At 38.2% G+C, this 16,585-nt stretch overlaps 1 protein-coding gene across 3 annotated transcripts in view; it reads right to left on the minus strand.

Moving 5' to 3' along the window:
* Window positions 1-16,585, minus strand: part of tgfbr3 (transforming growth factor, beta receptor III) — a 60,551-nt gene that overhangs the window by 43,325 nt on the left and 641 nt on the right. For 2 of the 3 annotated variants that reach the window (XM_007887167.2, XM_007887165.2), the window contains exons 1-2: window positions 13,262-13,329; window positions 8,905-9,134 (exon numbers count right to left, since the gene is read on the minus strand). In XM_007887167.2, the coding sequence (XP_007885358.1) occupies window positions 8,905-8,965 (61 nt within the window). In that variant the 5' untranslated portion in view covers window positions 8,966-9,134; window positions 13,262-13,329. Of the gene's footprint in view, window positions 1-8,904; window positions 9,135-13,261; window positions 13,330-16,585 lie in introns of those variants that run through there. The other variant, XM_007887166.2, reaches the window with a different exon arrangement.

The raw sequence follows: 16,585 nt of genomic DNA on the forward strand, positions 1-16,585 counted from the left end.
GGGAAGGGGAAGAAAGAGGCTATTAGAGAACAGCAAGAACTGATCCAAATTTCTAAATTGATCAAAGGCATTGATGAAATAAGATGTGAGCAAGATATTCAACTTGCACAGTGAGGGCATAACTAATCACACACATCTAGCAAGGTAGACATAAGTCATGTTTAAGTGTTTTAAGCAAATGTCTTTTGAAGAAATTTAGAATCTATGAGAATGTGAGGCAGATATTCCCCCACCCTCAAAAAGCAAATATGTTGTACAGACTGCAGGGTGACCCCATTATAACACTGTGTGTCTGAGCCAAAAAAAACAAACACTGTTATAATAGGACCACAAAAAAGACCACTGCTGGTTGGGAATGAAACTAAATACTACAGGGATACATGTGGCATGACCTGATTATTTATTCCATGATCATGAGGATTCCTTGCATTGCTGGGGCTGCAGATGATTGAATGATGTGTGATGCTCAATCAGACCATACCCAATAGTGAAAATGTAGATAGGGCGCAGTACACTGTACTGTACAGAGCATGTGGCACTTGCGGAGACGGGTCAAGACTTTGCTTCCCGCGCTTGTCTCAAGCGGAATACAATGCAATCAGGAAACACAGTAGCAGTGTTATGAGTTAGAGGAGATGATCTGCGTAGGATTTAGGATTATTTGGGACCACACAACCATTATGATTTAGCCTTTTTATCTGATTTATAAAATACGACTAGTGCAAAGAAACCTTAGTGGTTTTTGGTAGGAAACTGAACAGGATTCCGGGGCATTTACCCCCACAAAATATAGTCATTACACTTTACAGTGTATTCTGTGAAGCGCTTTGAGACGTCTCGAAGACGTGATAAGGCGCTATATCAAATTCACAGATTATTATATTATTATGTACAACCTAGGCAAATATATACAATATATATTTGGGACGTCCTCCTGACGTGAAAGGCGCACTATAAATGTAATTTTTTTATTGTATATAAAGAGGTGACTCATATGAGTTTTACGGTTCATCAATTGACTAATATTCTCACATTTCAGAGGGAGATTATGCAGCAGTTTTATCAAACCTACTGCATTTCCTGACTATGAAAGGATTACATTATTAAATATTGACTATAGTTGCAAACAGTCTTCTTCTTTAGAACCAGTGCAGCTTTATTTATGTTTCCCCTTTTTGGGTCCCCACTGCTGCCTCCTGCTGACATACTTCCTCCCTCAGCCATGAAGGTCTGCATACTTTGAAGGACAATGTCCATTTTGTTCTTTGATCAGAAGCTTTGTGATTACAGGACAAGCCCAATCCTGCCAATGTTTCTCCCTTGCAACAAGGAAATCTATCTAATGACCCAGCTGAGAACTGCCCAAACTTGTCTAATGAAATCAAGTTTGAATTGCTGCAGCGGTTCAAATGTAAGCATATAGCTCTCAATAATTTTACCACCACAGCTCTTCAAAATCATTGAAAATCATCATGGTCTTGCTTAGAACATATCAGATACAAAAGGCCATAAAAGACTAGCTTAATAATTCTACCTCAATCACTACTAGTGCTTAGCAGGGTTAAAAGCAATTATATCACAAGAATAGGAAGTACAGATAAGAGTGAAAGTGAGACATAAGGCTTCATAACATAGATCTTTTTTTAAAGAACACTGAAGAAACATAAATGAATTAATGTTTTGATTCACACAGCTGTAAAGGACACAGTAATCTTGGATTAGAATCAGACAACCAAGATGCAATATGAAATCTAAAACCAAAAACAGCAGGTTAACCTGACTTTTGACTAGGCCAGTGAGAAAAATTTCCATAGGCAAAGTTCCAAATTTGCTATGGCACTCCGCATGTTTGCTTGTCTGAAAATTAATTTACTCCAGAATAACAGCCTCCTGGGACAAAAACTAGTTTGGATTTTCTTAGCACAATAAAATTGGATAAAATTCTCTTGTAAAGCTTATATATTTCAAAAGTCAAACACCAGCACTTATTACAACCAATTAAGAAAGGCAATTTCAGCTGGACAACATCCAGCACAACTTTCTTTCCTAAAAGCAAATTCTCTCACAGTGATTTATTTTTAGCCAAAGTTATAACTTTACCATAAATCACTGCCAGGAGTTTGACAAAATGAAAAATATAACCGCACTTTCTGTTCAATATGTGAAAAATTTTCATTGTGATTTTTGAATGCACAAGAACCCTTACAATGAAATGCCTTGTTGCTATTCTGTTGGCCCAAAATGTGAAAAAATACATTAGAAGCGGTTTACTCTTGCTCACTGATAGATGGTGAAACCAAGATTGTTAAATAGAAAAAGAAAACAATGCAAATTCTGATGAGTCAGTGAACAAAACTGGAAACAGATATTTTCTAGTACAAACAAATTTATTGCTGGATTATCAAGATCTTCTTATAAGAATCCTGAACAATTGAAACTTGCTGCACACAAAATGTATTGCATTTCAGACATTGGTATTTTATTTCATTAGCTGAGCTGGAATCAAAAAATACTGTATATGGTTAAAGTGAAGGTGCTTCCCAGAAAGAAAGAATATAGTTTCATGAATGATCAACTCTCTTCTCTCCTTCTCATTCACTTTAATCCATGATTTATACTGATTTAATGCAACAATCGCTCTGCTTGAGGCTGAGAAGAGGTCGGCCCCTGCACAACTAAGCATAGTATTTGCAGCAGACTGGAATAGATCATTCTACCCTTCCCCAAAAGTCAGCATGGCTTTGTGCAATGGGACTATGTGCTCTTTACAGCTGTCTGAATCAAAACATCAATCCATTTATGTCTTCTGCATTACACAAACAAAGTTGTACAGTATGAATGTGGAAGGAAGAAATAAATCGAGGAAAACAAAGTAATCTACAAAACAATTATGAAAAATAGCAACTGCATGAAGATTATGCAAAGGGTGTATTGGAGATACATTTTTTCTATTCAATTCACATGCTACTGGTCCAATTTACACATCAACACTTTCATTCTAGAGTTTCAAACACAAATATGAGAAGCTGCTTACAGTCTGTAATTGATCTTCAACACATCGTCAACTAACGAAGGTGAGATGTGGAGGAGGTATAAAATAAAATTAATTCTTTGGATGAGTGAAATCAATTGAAAGTCTATGGAATCCCTATCTAGTCACATGAAAAAGTAAAGGTTTCAATCTCCACCATGCAGCAATGTCACCAAATTAAATAAAAATTAACATATTTTGCAACAGGGTGGATGCCTGTTATCAGACTTGAGGCACAATCTGTATACCCTGCCAAATTACAGAAGTATTTGATGGGTAATTTAGATAGTCCCAAATAGTCCCAAATCATCTCAAGATTATTTTTCCCTGGAACTGTTAATCATCAAAAGTTCAAAAATATTGGAAATGCAGGAGTGAAGTTATCAATTGGAGCAGGTGGAGCACTGCAAGCCACCAATATTTTAAACATGCTTATAAAGAAATGACAAGCTTGCACAGATGATCAGATCACACAGGATATTGAACACAACTTTCTTACTTGTCCTATCGATGATTACATAAAGGTCATCACAAACAGTTTTCTAGCTTTTTATTGATCAACTGGCCTGATGATTTGTACTTGCATTTTGGCAAGGGAGGGAATTCAGAGATTAGCTTTAAGGTTGGTCATTTACAAGGTTAAAAAGTTTGCAGCACAGCTGTTCGTTATCAAAATACCATGAGCAGCAAACTGCATGGAACTTGTACAAACACCTGAAAAAACGGACATTCATCTGGCCATTTTACACAAACAGCCCACCAACAATGAACATTACTTTCTCCAATTGGTCAATTTCTCCACATTCAATTCTGAAATGTTTCGTTTATTTCCTTTAGGTGAGTTCTTTCAAAGTGTGCCAAATAGACTCACATAGGAAAAACCTTGAATATCATTTCAAACAACCATAGAGAAGAAGATTAGAGACCTATAATAATCATGAGTATCCAGAGTACTTTTTCAATTTAATTTTTGTCTCCTTTTGGCTTAAAAGGCAACTCAGTAATACCTTGCCCAAGTGGCCATACTTCACATGTCCCTCGTACCCTCCACTCCACCATCGGCAGCTGTGCGTTCAGCCGCTATGCCCCAAAGCTTTGGAACTCTTTCCCTCAATCCCACTGCTTTGCCCCCTCCTTCCGCTCGTTTAAATCACGACTCTAAACATTTCTGCTTGAGCGTTCTTAAGGTCACCTTCTCCCACCCCTAGACTAGGCGTCAGGCTTCTCCACTATTAAGCACTCCGAGACGCTGCCCGACGTGAAGGACACTATATAAATGCAAGTTGTTGTAAGTTTAGGCAGTAGATTTCAGGAGTTTGTTTTGCGGGCAGTGTACATAACACCAATGGAATATTTTCCGCATCTTGGTATAACTTATTATTATGCACTCCCAGATACGGTACACTTAAATTCAGAAGAAGGTTCCAAAAGCGTTTAAGTCTCCACCCTAAACATATGTATCCTAAGCTTTAAACCAGTGTTCTTTGACAAAATGTTCAAAGTCCCAGGATTTTCTAGACGCTTGTAACTTGTAAAATCTGCCATTGATTTTTTTCAAACTTGCTCCACTAATATTTTCCTAAAGGCTATTTGCATGTAGGCTATAATATATACCAATTATTATGACCAATACTTCAAATTTGATTAGTATCTTCTAAAACTACAAAAATCTCTGCTCTCTTTGTGATAAAGTAACAATTTGTTTGCAAGTTATAACATGTATGTTAACTGTTTACCTATGCAAAATCAAAACATGGGGAAAGAGCAAATCTGGATTCAAGTGCAACTTGTAAGATCTTATCAGCAATTGTTTTGGCAAGTGAGCTTGTGCATGTGGTTGACAACATTTAAAAAAACATAGTCTCCTTTGTAATGGAATATTGGCCCCAACTCCTGCTCGATGAAAAAGTGTAAGGTTTATTTTTTTCATACAACAGGCCTATTGTGAACATCAGTGGAGAGATTTTATTAGCCCACAATAAACGAGGGATGAATAACCCCATTTTCAGGAATTTTTCTTCTAGATAATTAGGTTTGTTCTTATTTTTATAAAAAAAATTCTGTCAGTGTAGCAAAGTCAACAGAGTGGGTAAGTCAATCTGTTTCAGGATATGTGTCAATGTCACTTTGTAAGTGTGTGGTAGGTGTGTATGTGTAGCTCAGGTTGACTTGTCCTTTGATTTTCCTTTTCTGTTCCTAGTGAAATACTTCAACTCTTCTCTCGGTTTCCACTGATTTGGGGAGCTCAAAATATGTGAGAAATTCATGCATGCAAGCACTATGGAAGGAAAACACTACAGAAACAGTCATTTTGAATACAGCATAAACATTCTTATTTGGTTACTAGTATATCATTACTCTGGTTCATTGTACAGAAAAGATCAAGCAAAGGCTTTGTGAAATGAATTAGCACCTAGTGAACCACAACCATCTTGCATGAATAGCTTTCACAACAGGTATTGAATACAGAATTGGCATGCTTTCAATTTGCAACCGAGATTAGCTACATCGAACAGTAAGCATAGATTCTTTTGTGGCAGTTCAAGCAAACGTTATTAATGGAAAATAAATCCAGTTTTCATGGTTCTTTTTAACTAACTGCAGCTTCTCAACTTACTAAGATCTTTCATATGATAGCTTCTCTAATTAAGTCGATTACTGAATATCTTCAGTAAAGAAAATAAAACTGACACACAATGAAAGTTGAGAATTCCCTTAAGATGATCATTTTGGGTGCGTACAACAACAACAATAAAATTATATTTGTATAACTTCTTTCACGTGGGGTGGACGTCCCATGGCGCTGAACAGTCAAGAGGTTCAGAGTTGTATCGTTTCATACAAGCTAGCAGCATACCTGATGGCAATTTCCTAGCTAATTTCTTTAAGGAAGTTCCTTTTGCAGATCATAAAAAGAAGCGTGAGGAAATATATTACAACTTCTTTGGACAAAAAATAGTCAAGTCTCACTATTTCAAATTCAAGGGCTCACAAATATGTCCTTATGAGTTAATAAGGAGCTCCTCTAAAGATCTTTTTGATAAAGTGAAGGATTGTAACAACAGATTCTATTGTAATCAGATCTGGCAGCATTTTTAAAAAATCATTACCCACACAACGTTGTTTTGTTTAAACGTAAATTGCTTAATCTTTTGTTTTTCTCAAGGAAGAAATTGGAACCTAAATGATTAAAAAGATTGCAGTATAGACACTGACATCATTCTAGCGGAAAAGTTATTAAAGTGTTTTTGATGGGAAGGTTCTGCAGGACCTCATCAACAGTGTAATGATTGCAGCAGTCACAATTCTATTTTACTTATAGCAGATGTTGTGAGTTGAATATTTTCTAACAATCACCAGCTTGTATCAATGTCTTAAACTCTGTGGGAGCAATTCCATAGCCAGATGTTAAATTTGAATAAGATACACCAAAGCCAAGACAGCATTTATTTTCCTCTTCATATATTCACATTTTATTACCATGTACAGAGTGTACCTGACTGGCACAGGGTAATATCGTTTTGGTTGTAAAACATCTGGAAGCAAAAAAAAACTTCACTTGATTATCATAGTAGCAAAGTGCACTAGTTTGTCTGCAAATCCTCATTACTCTAATGTTCAAGTATTGAAGGGAGGTTTGGAATTTTCCCAATACGCTATTTATATTTGAATTCACGCTATGGCCATTTCCTACTATATATATATATATATACATTGTCAGGAAGTGGAGCAGAATCTGTGTTTTTTTCCCAGTCATAATTCCACAAATCTAGCCTCTTGGATCAACATATTCACCTACTATTCCAATATTTACCCTACAGACATTTGAGCTCCATTATCTAATTATGTTAACATTGGAAACCACAGCTATATCTTAATGACAAATGCAACATTAGTATCACTTTGGAGTATTGTAAAAACAGCACTAATATTAATGTTTGTGCTATTGAAACAAATAGAAGCAGCGTTATCACATTACTGGGTTGCATAAATCCTTACAGGTCATTTTATTTTGAGAAAACACACCTGGCTATGGAATTGCTCCTACAGAGTTTAAGACATTGATACAGCTGAAGATTATTATACTTACATACCCCAGCAAACGTTCTGTCTAACATAATGCCTTTAAATAAATAAACTATTTATAAAAACAGAAATGGTACTGCAATTCCGAAAGGTTTAAAAATGAATGCTTGTTGGATTTAGGATTTTACATATTGGTTACCTCCAATTTACATCCAAAGCCTTAATTTACCTTCTCTTTGAACCATATGTACATTTTAAAATCAGCAATACAATTGGCAACATCTCGGGAAATAGGTATAATCAAGAATCAGTTGAATTAAAACATACTAGCTATGGATTTGCAAGGTAGCAATATCCATTAATATACATCAATTACCACAACTTGCAATTACATAGCACTTTCACATAGGATAACATCTCAAAGCTCTTTACAAACATGATGTGGATCACTAAATTCGGTGGGGAGAAGGGAGGTTTGAGGATGTTGATCGAAGAAATAGTCAGAGAGTTCGAAAATGTTGAAGTCAGGAAGGAAGGCTGCAAGCCTAAGGGATTTAGGGAGAGTTCCAGAGAACAAGGGCATAGTGGCTAAAATCTTGGCCAGCAATGTTGGGATCATGAAGGGGAAATGAACAAGCAGTGTTGGAGGAGCAGAGGGTATGGAAGAATGCTGCTGGAAGAGCTGGAAAGGAAGGGTGGTGCAAAAACATGAAGGTTGGGATGAGGATCTTGAAGTCAATTCCCTGGAGGACAGAAATTCAGGTGTCATAGCATTTTGGATTCAAATGAAAGGTTCATTAATTTCCACACTTGATCATGATAGATTTGCCACCACCAGTTAAAGTGCCTTGGTCAAGGAAAGGTTGATGTGTGCATGGGGAGGATGGGATTGAGTGCAAAAAAGATACAGAATTGGTAAAACAAAAGCACTGAAGACTCCACCACATTGCAAAAAAAAGCCATTGGAAGCCAAGCAGTTATCTGGATTATTCTGTCAGAATCCAGTTGCAATCAATTAACTTAATAATGAAGATAAGTATGGATAAAATAAATTTAAAGAAAAAAATATTGTATTTCACATTAAGGCCTTGGGCAACATCAATCCATCAACAACAATATCCAAGTCAGATTGAGGAACCCTCAAGTAAACAACAATTCACTGGCAATGGAACAAAATATAAAACCTCTCTAATAGTTGGTAAAAAAAATATTTTTATAAAATTGTCCTCTAAATCTAAAATGTAACAAAAATTCCTTACAAAATGAAACACTGATATCACCAAAGAAATAAAATCCTTACATTTAGTATTTTTGGTACGACTCCTTTCACATCAGGACGACGTCCCAAAGCGCTTCACCGATTGTACTGTAAGGTGCAGTGACTGTGTGTTTTGTGGGCAATCACAGATGCAGAATGATCTTTGACCAATTTGATTTAATTCTTCTAGAAACCCATTTTACAGTCTTCACATTACAAATCCAATTTGTTCCTTAGATGGGTCCAAGGACCTGGCCTCAACCATCCTTCCTTATAATCCTTTCTCATAAGTGTTATCACGCTATATTACTTTTGCCCTAGCTTATCAGGCAGTTCTCAGAGCTATCCCTCTAACACAATGATCAGCCTTGTTGCTTACCTTTGTAGCAACTCTAATGTGTGAATAGCACCTTTATGTTGCAGCAATCAAAATGGTAAAACATGCTCAAGGTGTGAACCTCTAGACAGCTAGAGTGTTATGTATGGATATTAATGTGATCTATAATCAAATGTACAATATGCATGAACATATCAGTAAAATGAAGACCTACTTTTAAACTTTTAAAGAAATTATGAAAATGGCACTCACCTGCAAAAATTCCATACAACAAATTGAAGAGCAGTGCTGTTAGAATTCCAATTGAATTCATGTTTATTGAAGATTATATTCAGTCCTAATTTCTTGGATAAGCAATGAAGTCTAGCAGTGAATCAGTGGTTCTACAGTAACTAGGTTCTTCACTACATGTAACTTTTTCTGAGCAACATAGACGAATGACGCAGAAATCTTCTGATCTTCAATGATGCTCTTCTTCAAATCTGGAAGGGGGAAAAAAGTAAATAAATAGCAATGCAGTATTTATAAACCACGAATTTAAGGACATGTGCAAAATGGATCAACCTTGGTTGCAATTGTGCTGGCAATTTTTTTTAAAAAACACACTTGTAGTACAATCATAGTGTTCAATGAAAATATAGATTTTAATCCATTCATGGACCTGTCACTTCTTTTCTCCAATGCAAATAAATTCAATTTTGGGAGCCTCTACTCCAAACTAATGAATCATAATTTACATTTTATTCTTAAAATTTTGAACATGTGTAACAATTAAATGCAAATATGAAAACAATTTTAACTGTTTCAAATAAAACTATATGAAATCAAAATGATGTCTGGTTACAATTTTAACTTCTTATATTATACTCTGCTAGGATTATATCCAGCTGTTGTTTGGTGAAACCCTATTTTGTACCTCTCATTGAAACCCTATGTGGGCTCTGTTCTTGGCCCTCTCCTCTTTAATAGCTACATGCTCCCCCTTGGTGACATCATCCGCAGACACCGGGTCAACTTCCATATCTATGCGGATGACACCCAACTCTCTTTCTGCCTCCACCCACAACTCCAGGACCACTGCTGTCCTGACAGACTGCCTGTTGGACATCAAGTCCTGGATGGGGGCAAATTTCCTAGTTGAATGTGAACAAGACTGAGGCCCTCCTGATTGGCTCGCGCTAGCGCTTCAGCACCTCAGGCTGTTTGACCATGCCATCGGTCACTCCCCTCCCCTCCCTTCTCCCCCCTGACCCCAGCTCGGGTCTGAAATGCTGTAACTGTCCAGCACCTTGGGACGTCCCCCAATGTGAAAGGCGCTATACAAATGTAAGCTTGTTGTTGTTGTTATGATGTCTTTGAGATGTCTTAAAGCGCTTCACCGAATATACCGGCAAAAAGCAGCAGCCAATTGCACACAGCAGTGTCCCACAAACAGTAGTGGATTGAGTGACCAAATTATTATTATTTTTAGAAGGGATTATATTGTTTAAAACGTCAACATTCTTTAGTTGAATTGTAAATAAATCATAAGAAACAGTTTTTTAAAAAAAGAAAAAAAACTTAAAGATTTAAAACAAAAAAATCACTTTGTCGCATTATTTCTCCAGCACTGAATTTCTTCCAAAGCTAGAGCTGGCATAGAAGATAGCTAAAGCAATTTAATGGCACAAACACTTTCATTTACATTTTACAGAGAACATTTTAACCCCGAATCCTAAACCAATAAATTAAGAATTTTTTTATGCAATATAAAATATCTCATATTACATGCAAGTGGCTGATATTGTTATATATAACTGATATATATACACACAACATTTTACGGTTGGTAAAGTAATTGAAGTCTTGATGAAAAGATTCAGTAATCTTTGTTTTGTCGGTGCAGCAATTAGAGATTTAACATTCCTGTGTCATATTTATCAAATATTTATGACATTGCATACATAAAACTCAACTTTGTGTTTTATCTATAAAGTGCTAATTTGCCTTTTGCTAAAACAAAACAAAATGCTGAGCACTTGTTCAGGAAGGTGGTGCTCTTTAAAAATGTATCTTAGCAGGTATCCAAACAAGAGTTATCAATTTATTACAGAAGGGCTTTCCAGAAGGGTGAAAACAGATAAAAGTGCGTATAGAATAACAGTTATACGATGAAAGTTCAGAACAGCTGAAAGGGATTCTGTACAAATTGCTCACAATTCTAAACTTCAAGATGAAACCAATGCCCATTATCCATTTTGTATTTGCAGAATCACAGTATACTGACAATACTGATGTGTAGTATTGATTTCAGGAATTTCTGGGTGCAAACTCTTTCCTAACTAAGCTATAATAAATTAGCAATATTATTTTTTCCAGATAAGTTAAGGATTAAATTCCTGATTTTATGTAGAATTACCATTTCAATTTTGGCTTAAATGGATCTTGAAAGGAAATTATTCTGAAGAAAGATTATCATAGATCATTCTCTTCACAGATTGTGTTCAGTTTCAGGGACACAACCTTAGAAAGGATATGCTAACCTTGGAAGGCATCCAAGCACAATTCACCAGATTAATACCTGGTATAAAGGGATCTAGCTATGATTTCAGATTGGGTAAACATTTAGGAATTTAAACAGTGATCTCACTCTAGGTGTTTAAAATAATGACGGGAATTAACATTTTGAGCTAAGCCTGTTAAGAAGTTGGATTAGAAAACACTTCACTGCTCCAGAAGCCACAGATGCACTTGGAACTCTCGCTTCTGAGATAGAAAGTTGTGGGCTCATGCCTCACACCGAGACTAGGAACTCATACAGTCTAGCACACTCCAAAACTGTACCAGGAATGTGCTGCATTGTTGGAAGTGCCGTCCTTCAGATGAGATGTAAAACCAAGGTCCTGTTTGCCTGTTTAGGTGGACGTTAGGATCACATGGTACAGTTCCAAAAGAAAAGAGAGTTTCTATTTGTGTCCTGGCCAACAATTTCCCCAAATAAAACTGATCATTAACTTCATGGCTTTGTGGTGGTATTGCTGTGCGGAAATTGGCCCATGAAATACACTCATTCCACTTCACAGTATATTCTTTGAGAGGTTTGAGATGTCCCCTGATGTGAAAGGCAACTATACTAAATGTAAGAATTGTTATATAATTATAATCAATTCAGATATTCAAAAAAGAGATGGGTATCTTCTTAGAAAGTAAAGGTAACAATAATGACTCTTGCATTTGATATAGCGCTTCATCACGTCTTCCAGACATCTCAAAGCATTTCACAGAATATACTGTAAAATGGATCAACATATATTTTGTGGACAAAACTTGGCAGCTAATTTCACACAGCAGTGCCCCACAAACAGTCATGGATTGAGTGACCAAATTATTATTATTATTTACTTTTTTTAAAAAGGGATTATTAGCCCCGGGAAAAGCGATCCATCCGCCAATTGACTGACAACCAGATTCCTACTTACTGCCTAGTTAAACAGGCATGTGGAGTAAGGAACCTTGCCTAAGCTTTCACCCTTCTGGCAATTGAACCGAGGTCCTCTTGTTTGCGAGGCGAGTGCTCCGACCACTAAGCTGCAGAACTCCCCACAGGGTAGTAAGAAATGTGGTGAGAGTGAGAAAAACATGATCAAACAATCTGTCGTAATTAAATGGGCAGAACAGGTTCAACAGGCTTAACAGTATATTCTTTTTTCCTGTATAATGTATGATCAGCAAACGGCACAGGTGCTTTGAGGCATCCTTAACTTCCCAATTTCCCCGAGCCCTATTTTTCAGCCTATTGCCCTCTGCTCCTCTCACTCTGGTCTACTACTCCTTTCCTCACTCCATTTGGCCCACCATCAGGTACCAGAGCTTTCAGCCACTTCTCTCTGGAACTCCCCCCACCCCAAAAAAAACCCTCAAAATTAAAAAGTCACGTTAATTATCTCCCCCCGGATTGTAAAACGTATATATATATATATATTCATTCTTCCTGAAACGACTCATTGCTGAGATTGCTGATTGCAAACCTCTTCCTAACTATAACGCTGTTTTTGTCCAGAATAAGTTACGGTAAAGCAGTGTATTTATTACTTTGTGTACTCCATCAAAAGCATTTCCCCCTGTGTGGCCTACACAAAAGCAACATGTTGCACACTTTAGTTTTCTTTTTGCATTTGTTCGTCCTTTTTCTTTTTTAAAGAAAGCTTTCCGTGTCCGTGCAAAAAAAAACACACACACACACACACCGGCGATTGCGGAATCAATGTCACTCGGATCCCGCGACACACGTCCGAACATAAACAACGTGGAAAAGAAAAAAAAATGCGACTCTCTCCCCCCCCAACACCTAAAGATCCTGAAAACACTCACAAGAGCCGACGTAAATATAAATAGTCGGCAACACGTTGCGCGTTTGAAACGGACCTTTGGATTTACCCATCACACAGTCACGGACCGACTACAAAACGATTTGGTTCTGTCAACAAACATCAGTCCTCCTCCTCCTCCTCCTCTCCCCCCCCCACAACCACCACACAACAAAAAACTTTCTGACAGGACACGTTCAAAACAAATCTCCAAATCCCCGGGAGTCGACAAAACTTCGTACGAACTGTACGCGCGCACATACCTCGGTTTCCTTTCGCTGTCAAAAAACGACACCACCACAACAAAAAACACACGGAGCGGAGAGAGGAGGGGGCGAGGGGTGGGGGGGGTGGGGGTGGGTGTGGGGGGGTGGGGGTGGGTGTGGGGGGGAAACAACCGATATCGCACCAAGGGCCGAAGTTAACGTAAACGTTGCGGCTTCGGTTTGAGGTGATGGTGAAGATGATGATGATATAAACGGGAGGGTTGAGCGACGCGTTAACCTGCCGGTGTCCGAGATGCCGATTGCTAAATCTGCAGCCTACAAGAGGAGAGCGCACACTCGGGGGATTTTTTTTAAGGTCTAAACTCAGCGCACGTTCACGTCCTCCCGAGTTAGTCCCCCCATTCCCCCCTCCCACTCCCCCCCGAGAAAAAAAATTCTCTAACGCGCATGCTCCACTCCCCGCGCCTCGGCACCGCCCCGCCTCCAGCCCGCGCTCATTGGTCCGCTTCCGGCTCTGTTCGCGGGGGGGGCGGGCCCAGCGGCGCGAGCGTTCGGGGAGACTTCAAAAATAACGACCAAAACCTTCTGGAAGGTGCGCGGCGCGCGCGAGTCGACCGTGACGGCGCGCGCGCTGTCATGAGAGAGGGCGAGAGAGAGAGATAAGGGAGGGAGGGAGGAGAGTGAAAGTAGTCTCCAGATCTTGGCGGAGAAGGTCTTTTATTAGGATGCGAAATGGAAAAGTAGCTGCTCACTCGGGGCTGGCGATTCTAACACGCTAATGGGAACTTGAGGGAGACTAACCAACTCCTTCAGGGGGGGTGGGGGGGAGACAGAACCAACGGCATCAGGGAGACTAACTGACAACACCCTCGCTTCAGGGAGAGAAGTCAACGCATCAGGGAGATGCAGTAACTCCACCCACCCCCCACCCCCCTCCGCACGAGTACTGCGCCAGACGAGAATGGTGCGTATGCGAGGTACTGCGAAAGGTCCGCTGTAATGCAATGTACCACAACGGAATGAGCGAAAAGAACCGCATTCGTTGAAGAGTCACACTGTCGGTTACTAGTGAGGTCCGTGACCCACGCATTAAAGTTCTGGCTCTCCCAGTTTCACCCCCCCCCACCCCCCAAAAAAAAAACACGCAGCCAAACTGGACAGTGAAGCTGTGGTTCCAGGCATCACTGTTACGAAAAATGCTACGTTTTCTGTGTGGTGTTGAATGGCAGTCAATTTCCCGAATTCCCTTTGACTCTACTTACCCTCAGTGCGCGTTTTTTAAAAAAAAATATATTTCCTGGCCTCAATAGTCTACTTGGCTCTGCAACGATGACCAACTCACGCAAAACTGTTAGCATTTCAGAATACACAGTGCACATTGCCGTTTTGGGGAAAATACAACTGTTGGCAGACATTCAGCGCAGGACGAGCTTGGAGCTGATCCACAAGTAAATCACTACCGGATGGGTCCTGGTGCAGACGCTTGGTAATGATTTTTCAGAGGTCCAAAAGCCTCCAATTTGACCCGAGGCTCTCTTACTCCCATTAAAACCAGTGGATCTAATCCAGCAACTAAATCGGAGTCTCCATGTGGCAAAACATGCGATTAGAATTGTTTCCGGCTGGAAATGGGAGATTTTTCCTTTTCTCAAATATGAGGAAAGGGCTTACGTTTTTAATCATGTTACCTGATTATTTTTTTCACTGTAAAATAACTTATCCATCAAGTGTAATCCATATTTATCCATATTTACTATTTTATTGACTGGAATCTTCTCCTGCATAGTCTTTTCTCAATAAGATCATGTAATATTTAGCTCCATTGGCCGCTCTGTGTAACTAATTGTTGTAACCCGGAATCATTTTTGCTAATCTTGTTTTCAACACTTGTACAATGCATTTATTTTCTATTTACTTTAGTGATGAAAACAGGGTACACTGATCGAAGTCATTTGCAGAGTGAGAGTCCAACCCTTTCTTGGGTGGATTCTTTTCTTAAAACATCTGGTTTCCATTGACAAACCATATATTAAGTGCGAAAGATTTCAACATTTGGTTAAGAAGAACATCTGACTCGCTTTCCTGCTGGGATTTCTTTAATCATAAAACATGGTGGCGTAATCAAACCCTAAGATGAGTGTCAAGGACCCAGATACGACAATATTGTTCAGGTTTATTTGGATTAAAACACTTGCACTTCTATTAAATACAAAATAAGTAGAATTAAAGCTACGTATTATTTCTTTGTTCTTATTTAATAACATACATTAATTACCGAAAACTGACAAATTAAAAATATTGGATTGCAGGGTATTCCAGATGGCGGTGGAAATAGTGCTTGCCGAAAAGTAAACACTTGCAGGTGTTCATTGGAGCACAACGGAGAGAGATCGGTGAGGTTTAGTTGTACTGCACCACAAGATTGAAAAAGTTTGACACAGTAAAATATATATTAAAAGCGGCGAAATCTGAATGCAGTACTTCCATTAAATTAAGTGACAAACTTAAAAGCAAGAGGGTTATTTAGCATTGATATTCTTCTTGATTAATACACTTTATTGGAATCTATTAATAGCCAACATCCAGGAAAGCATAGGCAATTTACACAAATCATATGGGCGTTGGTTAGGTCGCTAATAGCTTTTAACAACAAGATAACAACAAGATTACATTTGTATAGCGCCTTTCACATAGGGAGAACGTCCCAAGGCGCTGTTAGTTTTTAACGTAACTAATAGTGAACACTAAAAAGATATGCCAACTGCAGCCGATTCCAACCTAACTTTTCACTTGACATTTATGAAGAAGATCACGCAAAATATTTTAGAATATGTTCAAGAATTAAGACATGTTATGGAATAAAGGGAAAACATCCTTGAAGTAAACATTCTACAATACATTGTAATACTGGCTGAAATAGCCAGAGCCAGAGCTTTTGAAATGTTTACAAACTTGTAATCATGTTTAATTCAGCGCAATCTATAGATACATGAACCAACAGAAAATAACTGAACAACTGAAAGAATTCACGTTATTCATTATCTTAAATAAAATGTATTAGATAAAGAAATGGAAAAAAACACAAATAATAATGTCAGTAATAACGTACTAACAGTTCGCGTTATATTAAGGTTTTCTGAACAGTTGCCCAATGTGTAATCCTATAGATAAATAACATTTCAGAATCTTCGAAATCACTAATAATGTTTACATTCTGTCATGGGATGTTTCTTCAAAAACGTTCAAGCAAGTTATTATTCACATAGTCGAATAAGTCCAGTTAGTTATTATATCAGTCAAACTACTGTATAACGTAACTCGTTTGAAAAGGCAGCACAAATATAAGAGAGAACATGCTCG

Source organism: Callorhinchus milii, unplaced genomic scaffold (assembly GCF_018977255.1).
Source record: "Callorhinchus milii isolate IMCB2004 unplaced genomic scaffold, IMCB_Cmil_1.0 Scaffold5, whole genome shotgun sequence".
In the NCBI taxonomy this organism is placed as follows: domain Eukaryota; kingdom Metazoa; phylum Chordata; class Chondrichthyes; order Chimaeriformes; family Callorhinchidae; genus Callorhinchus; species Callorhinchus milii.